Source organism: Salminus brasiliensis, chromosome 2 (assembly GCF_030463535.1).
Source record: "Salminus brasiliensis chromosome 2, fSalBra1.hap2, whole genome shotgun sequence".
Classification (NCBI taxonomy): Eukaryota; Metazoa; Chordata; class Actinopteri; order Characiformes; family Bryconidae; genus Salminus; species Salminus brasiliensis.
The window spans coordinates 31,345,774-31,364,370 of NC_132879.1; the positions used below are offsets into that span (position 1 = coordinate 31,345,774).

General features: G+C 38.2%; 2 protein-coding genes across 3 annotated transcripts in view; one reads left to right on the forward strand and one right to left on the reverse strand.

Annotated features, from left to right (window-relative positions):
- The first annotated feature begins 1,291 nt into the window (after positions 1-1,291).
- On the forward strand, positions 1,292-12,369 carry parvg (parvin, gamma). 2 transcript variants are annotated; one of them, XM_072672360.1, is made up of 13 exons: positions 1,292-1,516; positions 4,319-4,398; positions 4,533-4,597; positions 5,899-6,001; positions 6,140-6,289; positions 7,448-7,563; positions 7,702-7,757; positions 8,031-8,056; positions 8,152-8,213; positions 8,313-8,381; positions 8,720-8,821; positions 9,565-9,637; positions 11,820-12,369. In XM_072672360.1, exons 2-13 carry the CDS (start codon positions 4,356-4,358, stop codon positions 11,891-11,893), a joined length of 939 nt encoding a protein of 312 aa, XP_072528461.1. In that variant the 5' UTR covers positions 1,292-1,516; positions 4,319-4,355; the 3' UTR covers positions 11,894-12,369. The 2 variants fall into 2 exon arrangements, with proteins under 2 accessions (XP_072528461.1, XP_072528460.1); XM_072672359.1 differs by lacking the exons at positions 1,292-1,516; positions 4,319-4,398 and having other exon boundaries at positions 4,541-6,001.
- A 1,751-nt stretch (positions 12,370-14,120) lies between these two features.
- shisal1b (shisa like 1b) overlaps positions 14,121-18,597 on the reverse strand; it is a 47,839-nt gene continuing 43,362 nt past the window's right edge. The window contains exon 5 of the mRNA XM_072672362.1: positions 14,121-18,024. Within this exon, the coding sequence (XP_072528463.1) occupies position 18,024 (1 nt within the window). The 3' untranslated portion in view covers positions 14,121-18,023. The remainder of the gene's footprint in view (positions 18,025-18,597) is intronic.

The window sequence follows — 18,597 nt, forward strand, 5'->3', positions numbered from 1 at the left end:
TTACTGCTGCTTCCTTGTCACAGGGACTCTGACTCTCCTCTCATGACTTACAGAGAGAAAGAGAAAGAGTATTGTATTCTTTCATCGTTCTGAGAAATGAATAGTTAAGAGCGAGCAATTTGAATAGTAATGTTATCTAAATATTGAGCGTCTCCGCATTTGGAGCGGAAAACTTCACCCAGAACACACCGAGAATCTTACTCGTGAAACTGAGTGACGTAAATATAATGAAAGTGGGTTGCCAAGGAGCCAGAGACTATGCAGGCACTGCCATTTAAAGAAATCAGCCTCTTGGGCTGCAAGTAATGAAGACTGTGAGCACAGTACTTTGCTTTCCACAGTCAGACCTGTCACTCACTGTGGAAAAAGATTTATACGGGATTTACTCAACCGAGCAGTTTTTGATTAAAATAAAAGTGAAGCAAAATAGCAGTTCATGAGTAAAAGCAATATTCTCACCCAGTCCAAACCTTCAAGGCAATCCTACAAATGAGAGATTACTATTTAATCCCTTAACGCAGAAAGCCTTATTACACAGTAAGGTGTCTTATTCAGTAACTACAGGGACTTCTGTAGTAACTGGTTGGGCTATTCTTTGGTAATAGAAGTTTGTAATAACACTTACGGCCTGCCATAGGTTTTTTAAGAGGTTAAGGCTTAAAATGTAATGTGGACATATCTGCAGTACACTACATTTGAAGAAGTTATCACTGCATCAGTCAGAACAGACCTCATTTCTGTATATTAGTCTTAATGCAACAGTAACTAAAACAGCCTGTTTAAATTGTAAGGGTTAAAAAGGGGCTGTGAGTGGTTCAGTGCTCTAATGTCACAAGTTCAAATCCCGAGCCATGCTGCTTTGCCATCAGTGACCAGAGTCAGAGAGAGCACAATTGGCTGTGTTTTCTCCAGATAGTGTCGGGAGCATAGCTAGTTCTAAGGCCCCCTTAGAACTAGCTATGCTCCTATGAATGAACAGGTTAATTGACAGTACCAAGACAAAAAACAAAACAAATTATCAACATAAACATGAACATTAAAAGTGATAGATTATGGCCCCTTTAAACAGCACCATTAGCAATGCTCTATATTTAACAACACACCATAAACTTGTGGTGTGCATTTCTCTTCCTTTCTGTTCCTCTTCTCTACTGACCCTGATCTTCTTGTAAACAGCTGCATTAAAGTGACACGAAATTTCACCGTTCTCCTCAACAGCTTCCGCTTACACTCTAGCCCACAACTAAAAAGAGGAAGCAGCATTTCTTCACTGCTACTTCCTACTCCTGGTGTAAAAACAGTCTTTCGACTGTTGACAATTCACTTTACTTCTTTTCTTGTCCTGAACACATTAGCCTGAGAACTGTGTGTACCGCAATATTGTCCAGTCAGTGTGTATGCGTGTGGTTATGCTGTGGGGATTTCATCGTGGCAGTGTTGACTTGGCACGCAGAAAGGACAGCTGAGGGCACAGGGCAGGTCCAGTGTCTACACGCTGCTGCAGCAATCCTCCACGGTAGGCCCATTTATTCAGACGTGTGTTGAGACATGGAGTGAAGGCTTGTGTCACCTAGTGGCAAATAGGCCTGACAGCCATCAACACACAAATAAACATGCCTCTCTCTCACACTCTCTCCCTCTCTCTCTCGGTCTTGTCTTTCTCTTCTCTCTCCTTTCTCTCCCTCTCTCTTTCTTTGACTCTATTTCTCTTTCCATCTCTCTCTACCCAAACTCAAGACTCAAGTGTGCTAAACTTTATCATGCTAAAATTGCACTAAAATGTCCTTGCAACCACATTAATGATCAGTGCACTTCAATTGTACAAATATAGTATATAAGCAACTTTATGTACTTTGTATGCTAAAATGTAACCATTTCAAGTACATTTAGCTGGAATTTAAACACAGTACTGCATCTGTATTTGAACTTATATTTTACATAATCTTAAAGTAAAACACATTTACAAATTATGCACTCTGCCAACACAAAGCACAGCAGTAATTACAGCATTTACTTAACATTAACCCCTTCAACACAACTCCCTTAGAGACTGAAAGTGGACAGGTAGGGGAAGGTAACTTGGGGGGACCGGCTACACATTGATGGTGAATAATAGGGGGCAGACACACCCAGTATGCAAATAGATGGTGCCAGGAGCCAATGGGAAAGTTTTACTTAAATAGATTATATTCCCTAGTAATAAAATGTGGACTCAAGTACTAAACTTTATTGTGTAATAAAGAGTCCTAACTACTTTTGCACTTATTAGACTTTAATTATGTTAAGTGTGATTAACTGTATTATAATGGACTAACTATTTTAAGTACGCTTAGGTAAGCTTTAAACATACTACTGCATATGTATTTAAAACCATATTTTACACACTGTAAACTTACAGTGAAATGAAAAGACCTTATATAAATAATAGAACTGCATGACTTTTGTACACTAAGTGTATTACACGTGCACTAAACATATGTATTAAACATATTTGTGTTAAAAAAAACAATACATGTTATACTCCTGGATTTTGTTATATTCTTAAGTGACATGACATTTGAGCAACTACCATCATCACGAATGCTGACAGCATATCAATCCACCACACCCCCACATTAAGCCATACTCAGCAGAACATACCAAACTGCTGCAACACAATAGAAACACAAGTGAACACAGGAAAGGTAGCTTGGGAGGAATGACTTCACACTGACGGTGAGTGAAGGAAGAAAGACACGCTCAGTATGCATATAGAGGGTGCCAGGAGCCAATGGAAAAGTGGTGATTTTTACTCAAATAGGTTGTATTCCACACACAAGCCCACTGTGTATTACTGACCCAGCACAGCGGACTCTAGACTTGTTGAGAAACACCAACATTATAGAAATGATTAAATTCAGCATCAGTGCATATTATTCATAGTGTGTGCCGTTTTTCAAGATGGCATGGGGCAATTTCTGTCCACTTGCTAATGGCAGCCAAAAATGCTCAATTATTAATGCTCAAAACACCTAACTCAAACAGTTGAGCAATATGTGGGTTATATCCAGTTTTTTGTACCACAGACATAATTTATGTGAGTAAAAACAACTTATAGTAATGAAAAATTATTTTAAATGAATTATTGTAGTATTGTGGAATTATTTGCAAAATGTTCCAAAGTATGTTTCAACACAAGTATTTTAAATGTGTAGTGAATTAAATGAAAGTATTTCCTAACTAAACGTATACTTAGCATACTAGTATAATAATGCACTTACAAAAATATGCTCTATTATATTTGTAAAGTGTGATCAAAGCAAGCATTGGATGAAAACATAATATTAATGCATCATTTAACAAATTTTAAGAAATTACATAAATCAGCTAGTAAATTTACAACATACTGACAAATCTAAATACAGTTAAGTGCACTTTATTTACTAGGAGAAGGAGATTTCCTTCTCTCTCAACCTTAAATCCTTCTCTATCTGTCTTGCCTCTGTCTCTCTCTCTCTGTCATTCCTGCCTCTCTTTTGCCTTTTCTCTCTATCTGTCCTTTTTTCCCTCCCTCTGTTTCTCCCTCCCAGAGCGAAGTTTTCACAGGTTGATGTTTTGTTTGTCAGTGTGCATTGTGTCAGTGCTGCTTGGCATGTATGATGTTGGAGAATAAAGTGGAGGAGAAGCAGTGCTGCAGCCCGCCTGCCTTTCCACTGGATCATTTTAGACAGAGATGTCAGCACTGGAAGGCTCATAGCTCCGTGTTTGGGGCGACTTTGGCGACTTGTGCTGGAACAGAGTCAGTTTTCATCTGCTGGATGTGACATCCTAATAAATCAGCAGTATGACAATAAACAGACTCAGATGAAGTAAACAACAGTGTCAGATTAAAACTACAAGTTTTCAAGAACTATTTTTATGCTACATTTTTGTCAGCCACTGAAATTCTTGGTTACATTGCAATAATACGTCTGCGTTTATATTATCTATTAAATATCATTTATGTTGTTTTTATAAGTAACTACAGTGTAATAATGCTGCAATTATTAACATAGGGAACACTCTGACTCACACTTCGGTTTATTATTGCAGAAATCACTATGCATTATTTGGTAATTATTTAGGCTAGTACATTTTGTGAAGTCCCACAGGGCTCTGTTCTAGGGTTGGTGAAACGTTTGCTAATTGTGCTAAGTGGTGTAGTCACTAACAGAAGTATGGGTCTATGCACAGGGTTTAAGAGGTTCAATAAGAATGTACTGATTTGACTTTCTTAACAATACCAGCAGCATTCAACCAAACAAATGTTTGTCCCTTAACTTGTTCATTTATTAAACAGTACCTGATCTGACTGGAACAACTGGAGAAAGAAAAAAATGGACTTTGAGCAAGGCAGTGAAGCATCTGCATCTTTTCAAGGTGAGTGGTCAGAGATCAGAGAGTGTGTGCTGGACTGAACATTTCTTTGGAAGTCAGCGAGGATGAACTGCCCTCGTCTGCAGACTGCTGACATGTAAAATGTGATGCACTGCTCAATAGTGTTCATTATGCAGGAGAACGGAGGAAGATTATCCAGCCCGCATCTTTAAACGATCCCAAACTGGCAAAGCTCAAAGAGGTAAGATTCTCATTTCCCCTTCTATCCTTCACTGTGTACGAACCTGAAAAGGATTCAGACCCACCCCGGTTCTCCCTTGTTCACACTTTAAAAACGGTCCTCTGTTCACACTGTCCTCGAATGTTCTCACTCATCTTGAATCATCCTCTAGAGTCATGTCACTTATCTTCCTCTGTTTACACTGGTTCAGTATGTTCCCCTGTTTATTCTGCTGTAGAATGTTCTCCTGTTTACAGAATTTCCTCAGTTCTCATTGTTCTCAAATGTTCAATGCAAACTGCTGCAGAATGCTCTTTTATTTACACTGTTTTAAAATGTTCTCTCTCAGACACACAGCTGTAGTGTCTTTACACCAGAGTACACAAACACAAACAAGCACAGAAAAACACACGTGTGTTTGATTTCCCAGAGTCTCTAGAATGTTCTCTCAGATTTGAGTTCTTTTCCTGAATATTCTAAAAGGAAAACAGCAAATAGAGTCTAAACGGTGAGTATTAGCATTTAACAAACAAACTAACAAAGGCAATATTTCTAAAACTTAAAGAATGAGCTCAAAGACTCTAAGCTCAATTATCGATTCCATTGAGTCAAATATGCAGCATGTCTTTATTGTTACACCCAAACGGTTAAACGTGTTAAAATCAATATTATTATACTGATTTTGAATGAAGAATGTCCAAGTACTTATATATACACATATGAGTATTAACGATACATTTTTATTAATAGTGAAAATAGGCATAGACATGAACAAACATGCAGTGTCTTAAAATATGTATCAAATAACAGAATTAGTATAAATTCAAATAAGAAATTATTACAACACTTCATTAAATTGACAAAAAAATATATATGTATATACATCCTCTGTTGCATATCAGGGCAGTGCTTTAATGGGGCCACCTGGCCACCTTGTTTATCTCTTAAATCTCCTTAGTCCATATCTATACACTTACATATTGTATATATTACATACAGTATTTCTAATGGTGTTATTGTGTGCTTTTAGAATTGCTTCTAACTGACTTGTTGTTCCATGTACAACATGGAACAACAACCTCATTTAACTCTAATCCCGGGGCAAAGTATATGCTTTGAGTGAAAGTCAGTGAATAAATCCTATGTATGTTTTTTAACAACTTGTATGGTGTCATGTTTCATGAAGATGAGAGAACAGGTAGTTACAGATGAATTACAATGACTGTCATTGTAAGGCACTGAGATTAGCAAAACGGCCCAAAAGTCAGCCCATCTGTACATCCGTAGTTACTACTCCCTCTGATCTGCTGTGTGAATGGCAGATTTTGGTGGAGTGGATCAACAGCACTCTGAAGTCGGAGCACATTGTGGTGCAGTCGCTTGAAGAAGACCTGTATGATGGACTTGTGCTTCATCACCTGCTAAGTATGACTCAGTTGCCACTTTTCCATCTGCATCTGTGTGTACATATGCAACAGTAACCAGAGAAAAGCTTTTGACTGGCAAATTACTTTATGTAACTGTGTAACTGTGTGTTTGTATATATGTGTGTTCTGACCTCAGGCAGGTTAGCAGGAATACAACTAGAGGTAGATGAGATTGCACTGACTAGCGCTGCCCAGATACAAAAGCTGGAAGTGGTTCTGAAGGCCCTGGACGAGAACCTAGGACTCAGTTCTCAGCCAGATGATGCAGCTAAATGGAACGTCAAACGTGAGCAACATGATCCTTAAGTCATAAGAGCCTTCAATTCACTGAAATGCATGATTGTGTACATGTAGAACCGATGATTCTTACTCAGCAAATCAAGTTTTCTGGAAGAAAAAAAAATTCAACATTCATACTTTACTTGATTTTTATGAGGTTTTGAAAATCATGTCTGCCAAATCACAACTCAACCAATCACAGATATCTGACTGTTCGACTTAAATGACCCTGTTATCTTGCCTCAAAATAAAACGCAGATTTTTTTCTTTTATAGTGGGATCGTGAAAAAGGTTTTAACACTTTTTAGCACTGTAACAAGAGCATTGTAATTATTCTTGAGTCTTACCAGATAGTGTTGCTGTCCTCTAGTCCTTTAATGTCCTCTCACTGTGACATGTGGTTAGCTAGCTAAAGAGATATTAAGCCATTAGCTTAGCACCTACTTGCCTCCCTGGATTTGGCATTTCGACATTCTAAACTAGTTTAGTGGTGTGCTGTTCTCCAGCATTACAAATTTCAGCACTACATTTTCCCAAAGTGGCCACTGCATTTGACCACATTACAGGTTTAGGTGTCAAAAGAATGTTTAATGTGCTTTTGTATGATGTTGTTTGATGGCATGAAGGAAATGAGAAATGAAGAATTGGCCTGTTTTACAGCTTTTGTGATTGTTTTGAAAGAAGAGATTTTTAAGGTGTGTTTAAGGTTTATGATATGTTACTTCCATGTACCAAACTCTTAATATTCTATTCTCTGACTATGACAAGATAAATGTAGTATTTTTTATTAGTATTTACATTTGAAAGAAATTACTTCCAGACATATTATTTAGTAACTACTATAAATTGTTTTATGACTTTTATTACACTTTAATGATAATTACTAATCTGTAACTAACACGTAGAGCAGTGCAAACTCGTTCCTAAGTTATAACATCAGAGAAAAAAGCCAGGAAGCACCGGTGGACACATTGAGTTTAAGGGATCAATCAACGCTTTAGAATTTCCTGTAATAAAGCCAGACCTTTTATTTTATGAACATTTCCTGAACATTTATGAAATATCTGTCACAGCCGAGCCCAACCTATTTTCCCATGTTACTGATTGTCTCATGAGCATGAGTGTGTTAGTGTGTTATTAAAAATGTGCCGTCTCTGCCTATAAGTCATCCACAGCCGAGACCTGCTAGCAACTCTGCATCTGCTGGTTGCCATGGTGAAGTGCTATCAGCCCAGCCTGCCTCTGCCCCTAAATGTCAGTGTGGAAGTCGTCTCATTAGAGGTGAACCTCATGAATATGCTAATGTATGGATATTAAAAGCAAATACATTGGTCAGATGATGTGAGCTGTAGAGGTTGATGTTGCTTAAATGAAGTTAGGCCCCTGATTAACTTTCACTGCTGAATTTCTAAACCACAGGTCAACAAAAGCGGGATCAAATCTGATAAGCAGATAGAATTCATCACACTGCAAAGGTACAGCTAATTGAATCAGATTGTATTCTGAATATATGAATATATGAGTGTATAAATATGCTGTATATTGTTGCCGTCATGTCAAAACCTTGTACCATGTTTATGACACCATTTAAAAATGCCAGCCTGTTTATACATGGTGTGAACACCATATAACCATATATATTCTTCTATAAAATTACCATTTTGGAGTTACAAGGTTTTATGACAGTGACAGTATGTTGTTGAATATCATGAGCTTTATAGTCACTCACATTTTTGCTCTGATTTCAGCGAGGATAAAAATGGAGGAGCTAATAGTAAGTCAAAGTGTTTTTAGCCTTTATTTCGTGACATGTCAGGAAATAGCTTTACCACTTTGCCCTTACTTTCTCTCTCTCTCTTTCTCTGACAGAAGAAGACCCCATAGATGAGCTACTCAAACTTGATGCACACAAAATTGCCACAGTAAAGAAGGTAGGGCACCACTGTACTTCAGATACCACTCAAACTGTGAGACTAAAATGCCGTAGTTGTACAGTGAGCTGACTACTGACGTTATTTTTGTATCTGCAGGCCATTTTGCACTTTGTCAATAAGAACATGTCGCCACTGAGGCTGCAGGTTGCTGACGTTGAGCAACAGGTGAATAAATGTTCGTCATCCTACCAAAAGCAGCAAAATGCCGTGGGCTAGGTAGATTAAAACTGATCTTCTCACTCATTCGTTTAGCATTAAATTCTCCTACAGTTTCCCCCTTGTTTTTTTCTATTCAGTAAAGTATTCTGGAATCTTCTAACGGTCATTTGTAGTGTGGTATTGTTTGGTTTAGCCCACATTCATTGAATGATATGACTGATCAATAAAAGCTCTACTTTAAAGCTCTTTTCAAATAACCAGCTCTGCTTAACTATTGATTCCATTAATTAATTATTTTCGTACCGGTATTATGTGCACATACTGCATGATATTTGTATAATTAGTTTGCAGATGGTGTGTTCCTGCTTTTGCTGATTGGCCAATTGGAGGAGTTCTTCATTCCACTCTATGAGTTCTACCTTTCTCCAGATGGCCACTCGGAGATGGTGAGGATCTTTTTTGTTCACCTTGTTTTGTTTTGAATCACCTTTTTGTTATTCATACAGAAGTATCTCTTATTACATATATGTACAGTAGTTCAGCCTCACTGTCAGGAGGGGCTTAGCATCCCTTGTGTAATGCAAACAATAACCTACAGGTAGTTGCCAGGCTTGGCAAAAGAAAGGAGAATGGATGTGCCCGGACCTGAATCAGGGATAGTACATTCTAAACATCCAATTCATCTATTTCTTGTCACTTTTTGTTTTTTGGAGTTCTTGTTCTTGTGGTTCTGTTCTTAAGTGATGTTACTGGGAGAAATTTGCTTCCACACCTGTGATATTGCATCATTTCCGAATCTTTCAGAATTGTATCCATCCCAAGTTTCTATCTACCAATTATATTTAGCATCTGTTGGGATTACAATATGCCATTATTCAGAACCCCTGGAGCATGCCTATTGTTTTCTATTCATTTACAATGATCAATCTGCACCCACTCATAATAGTGCAAGAGACAGGCTGTGTGTTGGGACGACAGATGTCAAATCTAGCTGTGACAGCAAATATTCATTTAGCCCAAATGGACTGGCATCTGCACGCATTAACAGACTGACTATTCTTGGACCTTGGACTCTTTGACAACATACGATTGTCTGCTGTTTAATCGGTAGTTCATTTAATCACAGTATCCATCGCATTGAAAGGTCACTGCTCATAACTCTTTTTTTATTTGATTCAATTCTGTCTAGCTTCACAATGTGACACTGGCTTTGGATCTCCTCAATGACAGAGAAATACAAGTGTCTGATGTTGACCCAGAAGGTGAGTGAGAAGCTACACTTTGCATATGCATCATTTAAATGTACTAATTTAACATGAAAAAATATCTGATTCATATGCAACCTGCTGACACATTTGTGTCAATTTAGAGAGTCATTGTTTTTATATTATATATAAACATATTGGCACACAAAAACCATGTATCTCCGAAATGGCAGCTTTGCAGGAGGAGAGAAATCCTTCCTAACCTTTAACAGAAGTCAGTGTTAAACAATTTTTGTAAATTTTTTGTATAATTAAAAAGTACAAAATGTGATGGTACAAGGTCTACAAGGTCTTAATACTACAAGTGATAATACTATACCTTTGAAGATTTTTTTAAATAAAAAATATGTCAGTATAACGTATTAACCATACCCCATGGCTATCGATCTCTTATTGCAACCTAAGGATTATTAAATATGTAATATTTATTTGATATTAGATCCATATAATGCTAAACGTAAACAAGAATAATCTAAATTCTCACACACATAATACAATGCACTTGGGCACATGTTCAGTGACACACCTGGAGTCATAGAGTTTTTGAATCATTTGCATCAACAATCATCCACCTACATCTAGGACAACCAGGTCCCGAGTAGCTCATATTGTCTTTGGGTCCTCCCTTGATCCCCAGTCTTCTCACAGCATTTCTTCTGGCTTCTTTTTTATAGTCATTTATTGTCATATAATGCCAAAGAACCTGAGAGCCTTGTAGATTAATGACATTGCAAAGCCTCTGCATCCAACCACCCCTACCAATGGGCTTGAGGTTGTTGCAATTAACTGTGTGTGAATTTGTCTTGTGCAGTGACCAGTAGCTCATTTTGCTTTCTCAGCTGCAGCTGTGATACTGTTTGCTTTGGTTTCAGCAGCTCTATTGGCAAAAGTGTTGGTTATTGCTGGGCAGTGCTATTCATGCTTAAGCATGTTGTGTTACATTAATCGGATAAAACCAGCTCAATTACACTTTGTTAGGAGAAGAGAATGGTATCTCTAAATTAGCAAATAAGGTTTGTACATGTCATGTACAAATGCAGCATCCTAACCTGCATAAAATTGTGGATATACTTCAAAATGTCAACGTCATGGGTTGGAGGGGTAAGAAGAATAAGACATCTAACTAAGATCTATATACTCAAATTTCCTACATTTTACAATATTTGGACACCTGCTCATTAATAGCTTTTTTTTTAACATTGGCATTACAAATTGAGAGTTTCTCCTGCTTTTGTTGGAATCTCTACTGTCCAGTGAGGACGTTTTACTAGATATTGGAGCATCCCTGTGAGGATTTGATTGCAGTCAAAAGAGCATTAGTAAGGTCAGGATATTGGATGATTACCATTCCACCTCATCCTCAACTTTCCTGCTCATCTCAAAAATACTGGTTGGAGCACCATCATTTGGGAGAACACAGCTCAATGCTGGGGGGCTTTATACCCCTGGAGCCTATGCCTGCCATTAGTAATGCCTCAGCAAAACAGCACAATACAACCAAAGGCACACATACATGCCAACAAAACCAAATTTATCTCCCTGTTTCCAGTATAGATTTACATGATTGCTTTGCACTGTCATACCCATGAGCACTTCTGTGCAGAAAATGCAAGGCTAATTGAGCTCGCTGGCTGTATGGAAACTGTTTAACTGGCTCTGGGATGTGTCATGAGGCAATTATACAGCATGTCAATGGCGAATGTGGGTTTGTACTCACTATTGGAGTACATATGAATATACTGGCCCTGGTGTGCAGTTTGTGTGTATAATAACAATGCCTTTTACCAGAGAGATATAGAATAAGTCAGAAGCGTTTCGTTTGGGAATCACTCTTTCCTCAGATGTTGTGATTGTTTGCAATGATCTGCCTGGTCTCCAAGATGCCCCTGAGTTCTCTGTGCGACTTTGGGGGATAGAGTGAATAAAAAAGAACTAATAATGAGGATGATCTGTATGCTAATCTTGTACGCTGCTATATTGGTCTGCAGAAAGACATAGAATGAGAAACTGGACAGGATGGCACATGGGTGTGTATATTTATGTGTGTGCATATGCGCTTGATTGATTAACTGAGAGTCTTGGTCCACATGCTTGCTACATCTTTAGCATTCTGTTTGCATGTTTATATGTGAATGTGTGCTTCTTCACTTTCAATGACTGTTTTTTTTCACCCTGACAGATATCGTGTCCCAGGATGTGTCCGCTACACTGAAAGTGTTGTATGCCCTGTTTAAGAAACATAAGAACAAGTAATCCACTGCCAGACCAATCTCCAGCCTCTACAGATTAAATTTCCTGTAAATGTCTGCCATGGGTTAAGCATCTCTTCATGTTAGAGGGCAGCTCTAATGTTCAGCTGACATTGTGAATGGCTTGAAAGCAGTTCAGTGGCAGTTGTCTAGACTGCAGGAGCATTAATGAACACAAGAGACCATTTGACCGCTCGGCTCATTACGCAGATTGGATGTGGATGCTGACAGCATGTTCATTGCCATTCTCTCTTTCTGTAGACCTTCTACTGCCCTGCATGTTCTCTTCACTGGGTTGCCATCCTTAACTGTCTTACTGTTTCGGATGAATTTGCCTCAAACACTCTCAGTTTAAGTATCAAATTTGTAAGATTTGTAAATTAGCAATGATGTCAGACACCATAGTCTGAATGTCACAGCTTGGAAGTCCTGTTAATTATTTACCTCCTGAAGAGAAAAATAAAATGGATGGGTAGAATACTTGTAGTATGTCTGTACAATATGTTTGTATGGTGTTATAGGTGTACAAAGAAATGGATATTTGACTAGTCTAGTGGGGTCAGAGCCCAGGGATTTCTAGGGGGCACATAAGACAAATCAGAAATTGGCAGAAAACTACAGAAATGTGCTTCATGTAAAAATGAATTAAAAGATAAAAGATCAAATATGTGCAGAAATTCAACTGCAGGAAATAATAGGCTAATGAACACAAATTGCATTTTTCAGCTTGTTTAGTTTTTGGTTTTGTTCCTTTTAAATTTATGTTTTTGATAGGCCTCCAATATTGTTTGTGACCAAGGACCTTGTAAAACCATGATGGTGTTCATCTGGGTAGAGTACTAATAATCTAATCATTTTTACATTCAATGGAGAGAAGCGGTCTTCTACTGGTTTAATTTTTAATGCATTATGCATTTTGTTAACTATTGCAATGAACTATATATAAATATAAAAAAAAACATTTAATTTCTCCTGGCTGAAAATAAAACATTCAAAATACATACAGTAGATAAAGAGGCCTGGATTATCCCTGAGTGATTCATAATCTTACTATAGTCAAGTCAAGTCAAGTCAAATTTATTTGTATAGCGCTTTTTACAACTGTTGTCGTCACAGAGCAGCTTTACATAATTATTACTTAATAAAGAACAGAGACAGAGAAGAAAGAAGAAATAACATGAAGCGTCAAAGACCCCCGTGAGCAAGCCAACGGCGACAGTGGCAAGGAAAAACTCCCTCAGAGCTGGAGGAAGAAACCTTGGGAGGAACCAAGACTCACAAGGGGGACCCATCCTCCTCTGGCCAGACTGTTTTAAACATTAATGATAAAAATTACCAAACCAGGTACAACAGAAAGTTAATAGTTGTGATATTAATAGTGTCAGACAGGCACGAGTCCATCTAGGTTTCAGCACGGCCACCAAACAGGCAGCAGCGGCTGGCGGGTGAGCCATGGGTGGTGGCGGGTTGGGGGGGACCCGCTGGCTGGACTATAGAAGATAGGACACACATATTTGACATTTGTCATTCAATTGGCCATCTATAAATATCTCCTGATATCTGCTACAGTCATTCCTGTTTTCCAGCACCATAGTAAGTTATGAATCACCCAAGGATAATCCTCCATTAAAAAAACCCTACACCATTAAAAATCCTCTCTCACTTCAGATTAGAGGTATTCTTTGTGCTCTTTGTAAGAGAGAAAGAGAGTAGCAGAGGAAGGTCAAATGTACTTGTTTAAGGAAGGTATACAGCAGCAGTGGTGACAGGGGTCTCAGAAGAGTTGTCCTTAAAGCACCAAAAACTGTCAAAAGAATGTCCGAACAAAGCCGAGAAGCCAGACCTGCACATGTGTGCCTAACTCTAAAAGTTTGAGACTAATTCCAGCTCTCCACTGAGATTCTAATTCTAGACCAGCGCTGCAGACATGCCACAGCTGGCCCTGTCAGTGCCCTCTGGAAATACCCCTCAGTTATGCTGGGGTATAATGATGTCTCACAACCCCAAGAGTCAGGTGTGTGTGTCGGTGTGTTGGGGTCTGACCAGATAGACAGACGGCTGCTGCTGTCTAAATGATCAAAACATTGATTCGGACCACAGAGGTTTTGAAGTTTTGAAGACCATTAAACCTCTCAACAATGCAGGACACTGAAGAACACACAATAAAAAAGTAAAGCAAATACAGAAATACTGTGATCCATACAGAAGTGGGCAAAAATAAACATAAACAGAGCTTAAACACAACAGGGAAGAGTTATAAATATCTTTATTTCTCCCATCTGTAACAGTACAAAGTTAACAATTGCAAGTACAATTGAAATAAAGACTATACATTCTACCTAATAGCAAAACACTAGCTCACAGATGTGTGTGTGTGTGTGTGTCTGCAGTATAGTGTGTGTGTGTCTGTGTGTATGTGTATGTCTGTGTGTGTTGGTATGTGCTTGCATACACATGTGCATGCTGTGCAAGTGTGCGTGTGTGACCATACCACCTGCTTTAAGGTACCAGTAGCTACAGAGCTGCTGTCTACAGGTGTAGAGTTACTAAGGCAACTGTTACCAAGACAACCCAAATGTAAAAGGGTGAATGGTGATTCCTTCAATGCGGTAAATCTAGCACTCTCATATTATTCCATTTTCCCACTTGAATCGCTAAATCCCTGTTTATCCCAGGCCTCTAAGAACTGATCCGTATAGTCTTTTTTAATCATTCTCAGATATTAAAGGGGAATTCCACCAAAGTTTTAAAACTTCTACATGATTAAATGGTTAAGATATAAACACGGAGATATTTAATCCTAGAGAAAATTAGTCAATCAGAATTATTCACAGTGGTGGTGAATAGAACCAGATGTCTCAAGAGTTTAATGCCTCTATTAAACTTTGCAACAGAAAAATATTACAAGAAATAGATACAAACATGTTGTCTGATGCTGGGGACAATCTTTTACAGCACTTTCATGATAAGGAAAAAATTGATAAGCCTGAAATTGAAGTATTTTAAAAAATACATTGGTGGAGGGGTATTTGTAGAACATTGTAAGGCAAAATAGTCCCCCCCCCCAAAAAAAAAAACAACCTTTTTTTAGTATGTAACTCTCCACCACGTTTTTTTATTGTATTTTTTCTTTGGAAATGCAAACAAAATGGCTGTATTTTTTGTTAGTGGGCCCTGATTCTTAGCACTACTATAAAGATTCCTCTACAATTCTCCCATCTCACACCAAACCACTTTGAAAACCTTTTTCATTTCTCAAACATTTAATTATGCAGAAATATAAAAGGAAATCAGTGGAATTCCCCTTTGACTGCTTTTTAAAATCACATAGCAGTCTGTGTAATAGCTCATAATTCCAATCATCCTCTTCCATTTCCAATTAAATTAGGATTCTGCTACAGAAGTGCTTGAAATTCTCTGCTCTCTCTCATCTTCCACTGTCCATTCATGAGGAGCTCTGAGAGCAATTTCCCACCCTCTCCTACTTTCCAGCCTGGCCAATTATTGCAGTGTAGGGAATGTCAAACTCTAGCATGAGATGAGATGACACCGTTCCACTGAAGAAATCGTGTAATTGGACATTGGCTTTATTCTGAATAGTAACTTTGCCTGCAGTCAATTCATTGGCCATTTTTGAAGCTTATTGATCATTACAAGGGATTACAGCACTATAGTCATATATAGTGAAGAGACACATCTGACAGACGCTCACAGCTAGCTAGCATAGGCATGGAGAGAGCATACTTCAGGGTGCTGCTTTATACTAGCGCAGTGACTTCTGTACTGCTGTTTTTGTGCTCTTTGGCAGTGAGCTAAGGAACCACGGCATGTTAAGTTGGGGACGGCAATCATAAAGAAAAGGATACTGAGATTGGTGTTTCAGAGTATGTGTTCATAATATACTGTACGCTCCACGCTTTTCAGAACATTGCTTAAAAATACAAGAATAGTTATATTCTTATAACTATATTGCATTGCTTGTAGATCATCAAATTGAATGTATAAATTAGGGTGAAATGCCAAGAAACATATGGAGAATTTTTGAATTTGAGGGTTTTTCACCTGGAACTGTCTGCACTGAGCAATTCTCTGGATTACAAAACAAAACTAAAACGAAAATGTTTTCCTAAATGATGATCAGGTCATTTCCCAGTGTGAGTTGACAAAAGACGAGGCATAACCTGTTCTCAGGAGACAATAAACTCACGTCACTGTAATCACATCTATAAGATAGTATGATTCAACAAGGGGCATAAATCGGTCTTTATCTAGGTATCTGATTTCATGTTATGAGGATTAAACATAACAATAAATACTGAGATTACCAGGAGTGGAAAAGGACAGAGAAACTGTGCTGAGGTGAAAGTATGGCTACTGCATCACAAATACACTTGAGGACAATAAAAGTACTTAAACAAACTTGTTAAAATGTTTAAGTACACTGTTAGAAGTATAAGATCCTTGAGGGGCTTTTGGAGGTTATTCAATTTGAAACTATGGAGGAACCTTATAAGGTGCTTTGAGGACCTGTCAAGAAAAGGTTTTTGAAAAAAAAAATGGTTCCTTGAAGGTTCCGCAAAGCACCTTAAGAGGTTCCCCCACAGTTTTAAACTGAAGAACTTCCAATGGTTCCTCAAGGATCTTATACTTTTAACAGTGTATGTAAAAGTAAGCACTAAGGGCTATTTTCCCAGACAAGTATTAAGCCTGGTCATGGATTATGTTTTTCGTTCAATATAAAATATCCATTTTAAATTTGTGTATAAATAAAACTAATAAAATGTTGGTTGGTTTATTTAGTGGTACATGATGCAGCTAAAAGAGTAAATTGAATAAAACATTAATTAAAATTGATAAAAATATTTATTTGAGTTGAATAAAAACATTTTTAATGATAGAAAGAGGTTTTAATGGACAAACTATTTATTATAATACTAATATTTATTATTATACTATAGTAAAACAATACAGTTCCTCAAGCATTTTCCACCCCTGGATATTACTTAAGGAAGAGCTGCACATTTGAGTACGAGCTGTATCACAGTCTTACATTCTTAGCAAATGTATGCGTGTTCTGTGAGTACACGATCTGACCTCAGACTTCTATCAGGTGTTTAGACACAACATATTTCCACTCAAAACCTCAAAACTGGTCAATTAAATAAAAAAACATTACTTTGTGTCCGACTCAATCTTACTTAATTCCAGAGGACTCATCATAGTGGAACTGCAGTCCCAGACATTTCATTTCACTTCATCCCTCAAATCTGTGTGATCAATATTGGCTGCAAAAATGCTGCATTTCTATCTTTCCACTGGAACACAGGTGGGGTGTCATAAATTACAAGATGGCAAAAGGTGAATTTGAAACAGTGATAACCAATATTCATAATTCATTAAAGCCCAAATCAGGAATCACTGCAAGTTCCAGGCCATCTTTAGCACTGATCTACCAGTCCTAAAATCGGAATGGCCTGAATGACTCCACTACATGTGAATATACTACTCATACTACACTAGGCTTGCTGTTCTGTAAACTGTACTGGGCCAGCGCTATTGTTCCAGTGCTTCCTGAGAGGGGCTTTAAGTATTTGCTTCTCATAATATTCCCTGACTAGCATACATAAACAAGGTACAAATAAATACTCCTACCACCACACAATTATAGTAATTAGTCCATATTCGGTCACAAGGCAGTGCAAACACTATAAATATATCATCAAATGTGTCCATGAACACTCCTGACTTTATGATCCTTGTTGTGAATTGGTCATGGTTGAAGAAAGCTACACTTGTTTCTTTGCTCAGATAAACTTTGACATAGTGTCATTGAAAGTTCTCTCACAACTCAGTTCATTTAGGTTTTCTCATCTCACCTCTGTTCCTTCCAGATCCAAGCTCTGCTGTGATTCCTTTAATTTCCTATTCCTGCTGGGTCTATTAAAGCCCAAAGTATATCTGTGATTCTCCAGCATTTTCCTGGCTTGGTTCTGAAGGGAGGTCCTTATGGAGGAACTGCAGGGTTGTGCTCGAAGAGAGTGGGCTTACAGGGAGGCACATCTGAACCAACACTCTTCTGGAGCATGAACCATGTTGTCCATCAAACACTTCACTGGTGATTTCCTGCAGTCAGTTCTATAGGAACATAGAAATAGATAATCAGTAAGACCACAGAGCAGAAACCTAACATATAGATCTGACAACTGATTTGACTCGATAATATACACCAATCAGCCATAATATTAACATCTGCCTAATATTGAGTAGGTCCCCCTTGTGCCATCACAAGAGGTCTGACCATTCAAGGCACAGGCCTCTGAAGGTGTCCTGTGGTCTCTGGCACCAAGACATTAGCAGCAGATCCTTTAAGCCCTGTAAGTTGTGAGGTGGAGCCTCCATGGATTGCACCAATGAGCCTTAAGTACACATGACCCTGTTGCCAGTTCACTGGTTGTCTTTTCTTGAACCACATTTGGTAGGTATTGACCGCTGTGTACCAGAAAACCCCCAAAGGACCTGCCTTGTTGTTTTGGAGATGCTAAACCAAGTCATCTAGCCATTGCAACTTGGCCCTTGTCAAAGTGGCTCAAATCTCTATACTTGCCATTTTTCCTGCTTCAAAACATCACCTTCAAGAACTGACTGTTCACTTGCTGCCTAATATATCCACCTCTTGACAGATGCCACTGTAGCTGTAGATAATCAATG